The sequence below is a fragment of the Lethenteron reissneri genome, chromosome 63, assembly GCF_015708825.2.
Source record: "Lethenteron reissneri isolate LAM-NWPU_2019-01 chromosome 63, ASM1570882v1, whole genome shotgun sequence".
Lineage (NCBI taxonomy): Eukaryota > Metazoa > Chordata > Hyperoartia > Petromyzontiformes > Petromyzontidae > Lethenteron > Lethenteron reissneri.
The window spans coordinates 241,951-252,760 of NC_083841.1; the positions used below are offsets into that span (position 1 = coordinate 241,951).

Below are 10,810 nucleotides of genomic sequence, written 5' to 3' on the forward strand. Positions count from 1 at the left end.
GAGCGGTCGCTCATCAGTCGGAGCAGAGTGACCGATGCGGGAATCCTCGTGGGGGAGAGGGGGAGGGGCTCTTACTGGAGGCAGCAGCTGATGAAGTCCACAAACTCCGGGTCGTAGTTCGCGAGCAGCTTGCTGAGCGGGCGACTCCCTGGCACTCGATGGCGGCCAAACATCTTTGGCTCCTTGGCGGATGCTGCAGGGAGCGCGCACACACAGGAGACACGCGCACACACAGGAGACACGGTCACACAACCAACATCGGCCCTTGCGCACCCGCAGCGCAGAAACAGTGCAATGCAGCAGCACTACGCCGTGGCCCAGCGGTTGCGATTTTGCCACCTGTTGCAGAAGTTTGTGGTTACCATCCGGCAGGCCGCCCTGGTTACACTGCAGGCTGCATTAACTATAACACATTTGCACCGTTTATTTCACGGTGGATGTTACAGATTCCGTGACGTAGGCCATTTTGTGCCAGCGTTACGGACAAAGTTTTGCCTATGTGAAAATTTTAACTGCAAATTACTCCATTAGGATTACACTGGAACACTAACATAATGACCCGCCAAATATGAGTTATTTTGACTATGACTGAACTTTACAATATATACACATTTGAAATGCAGAACTCCGATAACCAATGTGAATCACAATGGAGTGTTTTGCATCATCTGGGATGGGTGTTGGTAAGACAAAGGAAACTATGTACGATTCATTGTTGATTTTTGGGTCAGACCACTTAATTACTGAGCCACATTTTTGCTGTAAGACCCAATTGCCACGTGTACAAGATTTTCAGGCTGATTTCCTGGATCTCTCCTGATGCTTAATGGTGAAAGTCGGTTGTGAAAATCGACATTCAAGAATTTATCGGTGGTCGAGCTGAAACAATAACAGTTGGCTCGTAAAACGTATTCCAGTGAGCTTGTCCCTTCAACTTACCAAAGTATTTCTTTCTTTTAGGAGCGTTATTCACCAAGTAGTCCGGAGGCAGCCCCAGGACCTACACACGGTTCACACAACAACAAAGTTCCTTCATATAAACGCAACCGACTGTTGTAGCGAGTACTGTTAGTGAGCACCGATTAAGGCCGGTGCAGCACACTAGGGGATTGGCCCCATAGCGCCAAGTGCCAGGTGCTCATTTAACACTTTCGGCCTGTGTCCAGTTCAGGTATTTGTTAAAAATGTTGCCAGTAAGCAGAAATCCAACTCGGGTCACCAGGTTCGTAGCTCGATGCGCTAACCACTCCGCTACTACTCCCCACGGTTCACCCACAGGCGCAGGGTCGTGGTTGTGGCATGGCCCAGCAGTTGCACATCTGCCTCCCGTTGCAGAGTTTCCTGGTTCAGATTCGGCCGCCCAATTTTTACTTGCGATGTGTACAAACCGTAAATTTGTACGTGCCGTCTGCTAAATTCGCAGTAGACGTTGAAGATCCCATGACGTTATTCGAAAAGAGTAGGCCATTGTGTGCACACAGTTATGGTCCTGCATATGTGCTGGATGTAGCTTCAAGGGAAATGTATCTCATTACTAGACTTAATTTAGAGAATTGCTCTTCAACTTACTGGTGGTGGGTGAGCTTAAACTACAAGTGGCGCTTTGAGTGCTTGCACAGATGACCATTTACTTCTTATGGCTGCGTCAACAGGCGGGTGGCAAAAATGTGGCCAGATCGTGACGTGGCCAAGAATGTTTTGTGAATCACGAGCGAAGTGCTGCTGTTGGGCAGTACCTCCATGCAGCACCCCAACTGGTCGTAGAAGTTGATGGGTTCGAAGATGGATTTTCCGGTTGCTATCTTCGCCACCGTGCATCCCAGAGCCCACATGTCGACCGAGTTGGTGGACGAGTAGCCCAAGATTCCCTCCGGAGACATGTACTTGACGGTACTGAAGGTCAAGGAGGCTGTGATTCACAAAGACAAAGACCCCCAAATCACCTTTAACAGCATCATCACACGCAAGTCATCACCTCCACACAGTCACATGTACACACGTGTGTGCATACACACCAGATATTCATTTGAGACTGAGCATACACACACGTGTGTGCATACACACAGACACAAGTGTGACAAGCTTTTGGGACAAGTGCTATTAGCAAGCCCTTATGAAGGCCGGCGCGATACACGAGGGGTGGGTGGCCAGCACCACGCCCTACCGCCTTGGTCTCCCCAGTGGTGATCTTTACACTTCGCACCAGGTATTCATTTGAGACTGAGTTGACTTAGGGGAGGCCCAGGAGCAGTTCAGATAATCGCCGGGTCCGTAGCACAGAGCGCTAACCGCTACGAGCAATCTCACTCCCTCACCCGGGTGAGGTCACTCACTTGGATAACCCTCAACGAAGCTGTGTCCAAAGTCGGCGACCTTTATGGTCCCTGCCACGCGGTCCTTAACCAAGATGTTTTCCTAGATGAAGAACAGAAGAAGGGATTCACAGAGGTGATAACAGCATTCAGCCAGCAGTCCATTGAGCATGTACCAAAATACGCAAATATATATTAAAAAGGGAGTCAGACGAGGTGACTGTCAACAAGGTTAGTCGCAGCGATATTAGGATATGTTTCCTGACAGCTGCCACTGGAAGTGAGATGATGCGATGTAAGTTGCTCATTGCGTGGAAAGAGAGGCCCTAATGAAGCGTATAGCTGCTAGTGCATGCGAGTTAGGAAAAACCATGCACACACATGGATTCGGTAACACTTTCCACCACGCATTTGTCTTGGCAAGAATTTTGTGAGCAATTTGTAAGCTGATGAGTCGCCCTTGAAAACGAGCTTACCTCAATGCACTTTAATTGGGAAATTTACTTTTGATTCTGATTCTAAAATTTGTTTGTACATTTGAAAACAGTAATACCCCAGTTTATGTCGGGGATGCGTTCCTGAAAGGGGCGACGATTATCAAAACAACGTAAAAGGGGAAGACATAAATCAGGATATTACTGGAGTGCTTTTTTGTCCTGCTTAGTATCTGAGTTTTTTTGTTTCTCTCAGGCAGGCCGCTCATAGCAACACAACTTTTGGCAAAGTCTACTTCACGTTGGATGATCTTTACCAGTGTTACCGTGCCCCCCACCCATCCCAAACAGGTGAACAAAGCGAATGCATTAAATACTCTTAGTTCTTTCGGTAAAGTCACGTAGGTAAAAAATGAAATTAAAATTAATAAAAATAAACAAGAATAAATTAATTTTAATTTCATTTTTTACCTACGTGACTTTACCAAAAGAACTAAGAGTATGAATCCTTGCAGTCACGAAAGCTTCAAATCTAGAATGCATTAAAACCCGTTGCTCAATGTGGCTGGGGCTTTCTCCAGGGTTAGTCTCCAAAAACAACAAAGGTTTACAGTGAAGCTCTGTCCACTCACAGGCTTGAGGTCACCGTGAATGATTGTCTTCGAATGGATGTGACGCAGGGACGTGAGGATCGCCTTGGTGTATATTTTCACCATCTCCATCCGAAGGGACTTGGATTTCCTGTTACCAATCCAATCATCCAGAGTTCCACTGTGAAAGAGGCAACAATACAAAGTCAGTGTCATTCTGTGAGGTTCTGGTTCATATAACAATGGATTATTACGCTCGTTTACCCAGGAGATCCTCAAGACTTTTTTCAAGAGGGTCCTACCAAGGTTTCGCAGCAGAGGGGGCGATGTTGCTTCTGTGTGTTATCCTAATTTGGGAATTTTTCGGTAGTTTTCAGCATTGGTATGCTTGACCAAGCACACTCAAATTGGGTATTTATTAGAAACTATAAACTTTTTATTTTACCAGGTGAGGCCCACTGAGCTGTATAGCGCTTTTTCAGAAGCGATCTGTCCACAAATGATACCTCAACGAAGTGGCTTATCATGGGGAAATTCAGAGCAGCCAAATACTCTAAACACTTGTTTTTAAATGTGGAGGGAAAAACCGGAGAACCCGGGTAAAAATCCACGTGACCATGGGGAGAACGTGCACACGCCAAATATCGAGGCTCTGGATCGAACCCACAACTTCCTGTATGCCGAGCGAGGTCGTTAAAATTTTACCACCAAAATGTTGAAGAAAGCCGAGAACCCACAGGAAACCCATGCAGAACAGGGAGAGAATATACACATTCCACACTCACCTCCTCCCTCCCTTACACACGCACTAATTCACTCAACACACACAATCATGAACACTCGGTACAGCAGTGGAAGAAACATACAAACTGCACGCTTATAGGCGCATCAGTTGGCAGTCAGCCCCTCGGCCTTGTTGCTGTGAGACGCAGGTGTTACCACTGCGCTGCCATCCTGCTGATTGAGGGGCATGCTATGTCAAATTGGGCAGGGCTGTCGGAGAAAAGAGAATGGCTGCCAGCTCAACATGTGTCCCAGTTGAGCCTCCAAGACTCATGGCAGCTCCACAATTTTACGACGACAAATGGTCGCAAGAGCACGTCAATGCAAGTGCCACTTGGCACGCACCTCAACAGCTCCAAGACGATGGTGTAGTGCTTCCTGAACTGGAACCAATCCAGCATCTTGATGATGTTGGAGTCGTCGGTGTCACTCTCCTCAAGTATGATCCCGATTTGTATCTCCCTCAACTGCAAATTGTTATTCATGGCGCTGCAAAGAGAGTCAACAATTTAATATCATCAATCATAATTTAGACTTATAATACCATGCACACTTTTGGCTCACTCTCAAAGACAGAAATATTGAGATGCATGAGGATCCACATACAAGTGGGAAGGCAGCCAGGGAGTGAGCTGGTGCCAACAATTTCCCAAGCTCTGAAATCCTTTTTATGTAAAGATGTTTTGGCCAATTAATATTCATAGTCACAACTAGAGCCGGCTAGAGCCCTAACTGACTATGGCTCTCGTAGCACAAGGTGATTGTGGAGAGAGGCGCTATGTTTCACAGACACAGTATGCAGTAGTTTCAGGGTAGGGGCCAATTTTACTTTCAATTCGGAAATAGCATTGGGATGTTTGGTATCCCCTGGTTAAATTGTCAGGGTTTTTTTTCACGTCGAGTGGAAACTGGAAAATCTGGACAAAACCGATGCGGAACAGTGAGATATAAACTCAGGTCACCCGGGCCATTCTTGCTGTGAGGCACAAATGTTACCACTGTGCCACCCGGCCTTCCGTAATAGTTGCGTTAATAATATCCACCACATTGTGGCACGTGCCAGTGTGGAGTCTTACCTCAATGGAGTTCTGAGTATTTTCACCGCCACCAGGGTGTTTGTCATGTGGTCAAGACACTCGACCACTATGCCTTGACCGCCCTCCCCAATCGTCTTCAGCACCTCATACCGAAAGTTGAGGTGCTCGTGTTTTACCTGCGCAACAATCACACAGTGGTTAAGTGCCGATTCAATCGAGTCTCATTCAATCACTGCTAATTGAGTGCTCGTAAGACAACATGAAGAGATCTTGACTTAAAGCTTTCGTCACTGCAGGAATTCATATTCTCTGGGTCTTTATTTTATTGTTCTATCTACGAGACTTTACCGAAAGACCCGAAGAATATGAACATAAAGAGACTTAATCCATGGGAGTGAGAAAGAGCACCGGCTATAGAATTAGCCTCGCTTCGTCAGTCCTATGTGAAGGGTAAAAACAAGACTCGGTAGGCTTGTCTGCTGTGCTAGATAACCTTGTTGCACACACTTGTGGCACACAGCAAGAAGGGCCTGGGGGTTAAATTCCCAGCTTAGTCCCTTTTTGTGTGGAGAAGGTATGTTCTACCCCTCTTTAGCAAATTAGGAGTGTGTAGAGTTTGTATGCTGCTTCCCCTGTTCTGCATGACTTTCCTCCTGGTTCTCTGGTGTCCGCCCATAGCTAATACACACTCACAATGTAACTGGTGATGACCAAACATCCCAATGCTGAAAACTTACCTCCAAATTGCTCAATTGGTATTACACACGGCAACCACGCTGAACGCTGCGAGAAATTGTCAGAACCGTCCTGAAAAAGTCATGGCAATGCTACTATCTGAATCAAAAGTGTTATTTCACGAGTAAAGCCCATTAGCAATCTTTGTAAGAACGTAATCAACCAGGTAATGTGTTAACTGATGTGTTAGCCAATTCTCTGTGTTGCACTGCATTACATTTCTAATTTTACTAGGTTTGTTTTCTCAAACTTATAATTGATTCTATTATTTCTTTTATTTTATATCTACGTGACTTTACCGAAAGAACCAAAGAGTAATTCCTGCAGTAGAGGCCGACCGAAACTGAATTTCTGGTTTCGGCTGAAACAGAAACCAGACCGAGAGTAAAAAATTTACTTTCGGCCGAAACCGAAAGTTTAACTTCACTTTCGACCGAGACCGAAACAGAAAGGTATATAACCGAAAGTTACCGAACACAAGATTTATGAAATACTGTACTAGCTTTACTACCCGGCTTCGCCCGGGACTTGGATTCACCACGGCCGGCCGCCTTTGTCTCCCTAGTGGCGATGTTTACATACCACACCACTTACTCATTTGAGGCTGAGTCGACCTAGGGGAGGCCCAGGACCGGTTCAAATAATCGTCACCGGCCGTGAGCGGGAATTGAACTCGGGCCGCCGGGTTCGTAGCGCAGCGCGCGAATCGCTACGCAGTCGATGCCCCAACCCACACACACACAGACTAAAGACAAGGATCCCCGACTGACCGGCTGATAGACTTATCACTAGCGTTATTATCTAAAAATAGATCTTTAGTTGACGACCGAAAGTCAATATCAGTTTTGGCCGAAACCGAAACCAGACCGAAAGTTAAAAATTTACTTTCGGCCGAAACCGAAAATATGCCTAAAGTGGCCAATTGCCAACTTTCGGCGCCGAAACCGAAACCGAATTTCGGTCGGCCTCTATCTTGCAGTCACAAAAGCTTCAAAATCAAGTTTAAAGCCCATTGAGTGAAGAAACTGTTTTCAAGGGCGACTTGGCCCGGCAGACAACATGAAATACCGACTGCATGTATGCAGGTTTTTTTTTCAGCATTGAGATTTTTGGATACCAGTTATATCGTGCGTGACAACACCGTGTGTGATGACATTGTGGATGATGATGGTGTGCACGATAACGCTTCTTTCAATGATCCTGTGATGTAAACACTGTGGTTGATTATGTTGAATGTGATGACGACGATAATGACACCCGAAGTAATAACCAGGGTGGCCTGCCGCATCCGGCAAGGCAGGTATTTTGTCGTGAGTCTTACCGGAATATAACGGTGTTGGTCGTCATCGTAGCCATGGTTGTACTTGCCCCGGGCCTGATTTTGGAGCCCAAGGTACCATATCTCCTGCATGGCCAAGAGTTCTCTTTGCTCCCTGAGGGTCAGGTAGCTGCCGTAGAGCTGCATGATTTCTGCAGAAATGATAAAAATGTATAAACCATTATTACTACCTTTGTTTCCTATGTGAGATTTATATCACGATTTATTACAAGGTGCATTACAGCAATTATAACATTGCACATAAGATGATGGTAGTTGAGATAAAGAGTGGGGTTATTAAAAGTGGTGGTGTCGTTATGGTGACAGAACAGGAGGGAAAGGTAAAGGAGGGGTTTTGCGTAGGCCTGGTCTTAGTTGGGTATCAGGGTTGGGGAGGAGCAGTAGGGGTGGTGATAGGGGTTGAGCTAGGCCTGGTCGTAGCTGGGGGTGAGGACAGGGAGTAGCAGAAGTGTGGGCAAGGGAGAAGAGGAGATGGGTTTTAAGGGAGGAACAGAAGCAGATTCACCAAGGACAGCCTTGCTGAGTCTCAATAATCTTTTTAAAGAGGTTATTGCCGAATTATTACAATAGGGGGTAATGGTGTAATCCCAACTGGATAATGTCAGACAATTGTTTAGTCTTGGGATGTTTGACTCCTAACAGTTTTTTCACGCGAGAAAAGTGGATACCCTTGAGGAAACCCATGCAGAACAGGTGGAGGATATACAGACTCCACAAGCAAAAGCACCTGAGTCGGGAATCAAAGCCAGGATATTCTTACTGTGAGACACAAATGTTACCAGCCTGCCGCCCAAAGTTTAGACGCCATATGAATGTGCACGTTGGGCCAAAGGGAAGAAAATAATTATTTTGTCGTAAGTCTGGCAGACATCGAAGGAGAAAACAGACTAAAGTAAATATGGGAGTTGCAGTAAAATGGTAACTCACTTCTATAAGAATGGTTGCTAGGTATTACATCATCACTTCCATTGCACAAGCCAATCAGCTGAAAGCAAAATCAAGTGCCCATGCAACTTGGCCGCCTTGATGTCCCCCATGCGACATGGCTGATGTGATGTCCTCCATTATTTTTATTACCTTGCGGGGTTTTGCACTTGATGGGGGCTGCTCCTTTTGAGTCTGAGAGCGCACTCCATCTCACGCATTTTCTTTTTCTCACTATATATCGGCTCATCTACACACACAGACAAAATTCCACAATATAGACTGTAACAAACTGTTGGGGCAAATGCAGCCACAAATCTGGCTGTTGCGTGATGAAGCTAGTTGTAATTACTGGCGAAACGTCATACTCGGATTGTAAATGTTGTGGCTTTGCTCTCCAACACACCGGTGTGCTGTACTAGTAACGAATTGGCATGTTCTGTTTATGTGACAAACCTTACTAATTGGCTGTGTGGTGGTGGCGGATTTAACGACACATATTTATGCGATCTAACTAAAAAAACCTGTTATGGATATTGGGGGCCATCCATAAATGACATCACGCGATTTTGGACGATTTTTTACCCCCCCCCCCCTCATCACACGGCGTCACAAAAAGTCAGACCCCCCCCCCCCTCAAATATGACGTCACAAAGCTCTGCCCCCCCCCCCTAAAATAAAACATGCTTCATATCGCTTTGAACTATTGTAGTGCGTATTTAATGTGGCGCTGCACTCTGATGTTGTAGGAGAAAACATTTATTAAAAAGTCTGTTTAATTAAGTTTATTTAAAGTTGCGCATTTTGATGTGACGTCACATTTCTCATACCCCCCCCCCCTCGTCACACATCGTCACAAATATCTGACCCCCCCCCCCCAGGTGCGTGACGTCATTTATGGACGGCCCCTTGGTCACAAAAGGCTACGTGTTAAACGCTCAGATACACACACAGGCAGGCAGACACACACCAAGGTACAAATGGTGAGGAGTAGGTACGCGGATAGAGAGTGGAGAACACAGGCATGTGAATCACATGTTCGCCCATACTTCACCACGCGAGTCGAGCCCGTACCTCCATGTTGGTGACGTGTAGAGCAGGAATACCGGAGTGTCTTGCGTCTCGCACCGTCTGGGTCTCCGTGAGGAAAGCGGGAGACGAGTGTAGTAGGGTCAAGCACAGTCTAGGATGTGGGACGAGATCGTTACTCACCATGTGATTTACATCTCGAAATCGTGAACAGTTTTTTTAATCAATTGGGATTGCACATCGCCCTCAGCTGGCAGACTAATGGCCACTTGCAGGCCGACTGCTGAGCCACCTTGTTCCCTAGAGAGATAGCTGCCACTGGAGGTGGGATGAGGGGTGCGTGGGATGAGTGAGGGGTGCGGCAGTGCAGCAAAATCCTTAATTGTACCGCACTTCTATGTTCCCCCGTCTCTGTCCCCTGACTTAACCACAGCCCCAACACGAACGCACATCGTCAAAACGGAGATACATCATCAACACGAACTCGCATAACACAAACCCACATCAAACAAACCCACATCATCAACACATTCACATCAACACAAACCCACATCGAACAGACCCATATAACCAACACAGACCCAAATCATCAACACAAACCCACATCAACACACATCAACACAAACCCACATCATCACACACATCAACACAAAGCCACACCATCACACTCGCATAAACACAAACCACATCAACACGGACAGACATCATCCTCACAGACTCACATAATCAACACACATTAACAAAAAAATTACATCAATACGAACCCACATTAACAAGGACCCAAATCAACACGGACTCAACATCAACACAAACTCACATAAACAGAAAGCTGCATCAACACGGACCCACATCAACACAAACTTACCAAAACAGACTCATATCATCAACACAGACCCACATCATCAACAGATCCACATCATTAAAAACATCAACACAGAGCCACACCATCGGTACAAACCGAGATCGTGACTCACATCGTGAGCACATCAAGCTGCCGCGTGTAACACGTCGAGCTCGTCACAACTCTGCCGCTCTCACCTGTTCAGAGTGTCGCTCGGAGTGGCTCCAGCTGCTGCCTTCGGTCTCCGTCGTCTCCACGCGTCTCTCCAACTCTGAGCGCACGAGCCACGAAACCGGATGTCGGTCTGATGCGTCACAGTGACGTCACAGTCCGAGATTCCGATTGGTTCCCGCCCCCTTTCGCGACTTCCGGTGCCGCGTGGTCACGTGACGTCACGCGCGGCCCCGTGACGTCACGCGCGGACCGCGTTCACCGTCGCTATGGGGGCCGATTGTATGAACCGGTCCTGGGCCTCCCCTAGGTCGACTCGGCCTCAAATGAGTACCTGGTGCGGTGTGTAGTAAACATCGCCGCTGGGGAGACAAAGGCAGCTTGGTGTGGCACTGGGCACCCACCCCCTCGTGTGCCGTGCCGGCTTTTCTAGGCGCTCCCTAGCAGCACTTGCCCCTGCAGTCTGATCAGGCGATAGAGGGGATCTTTGTGTCTGTCTCTATGTGTCTGTGTGTGTGTGTCTGTGTGTGTGTGTCTGTGTGTGTCTACGTGTCTGTCTCTGTGTCTTGAGTGTGTCTTGAGTCTGTGCGTCTCTGTGTGTATCTGTGAGTGCCT

The 10,810-nt window shown here is 47.0% G+C and overlaps 1 protein-coding gene across 1 annotated transcript; it reads right to left on the reverse strand.

Annotated features, from left to right (window-relative positions):
* Window positions 1–5,135: 5,135 nt before the first annotated feature.
* On the reverse strand, window positions 5,136–9,352 carry LOC133358869 (dual specificity tyrosine-phosphorylation-regulated kinase 2-like). Its single transcript, XM_061577325.1, has 4 exons — window positions 9,229–9,352; window positions 8,308–8,404; window positions 7,213–7,361; window positions 5,136–5,332 (listed from the first exon to the last, which is right to left on the reverse strand). Exons 1-4 carry the CDS (start codon window positions 9,232–9,234, stop codon window positions 5,192–5,194), a joined length of 393 nt encoding a protein of 130 aa, XP_061433309.1. The 5' UTR covers window positions 9,235–9,352; the 3' UTR covers window positions 5,136–5,191.
* Between the last annotated feature and the right edge of the window lie 1,458 nt (window positions 9,353–10,810).

Excerpts from the sequence above, each read along its gene's own strand:
- LOC133358869 (XM_061577325.1), bottom strand. Across the intron at positions 7,362-8,307 it reads CAAGTGCAAAACCCCGCAAG|AAATCATGCAGCTCTACGGC; the intron begins GTAATAAAAATA and ends TCATTTCTGCAG. Across the intron at positions 5,333-7,212 it reads ACCAACACCGTTATATTCCG|GTAAAACACGAGCACCTCAA; the intron begins GTAAGACTCACG and ends ATTGTTGCGCAG.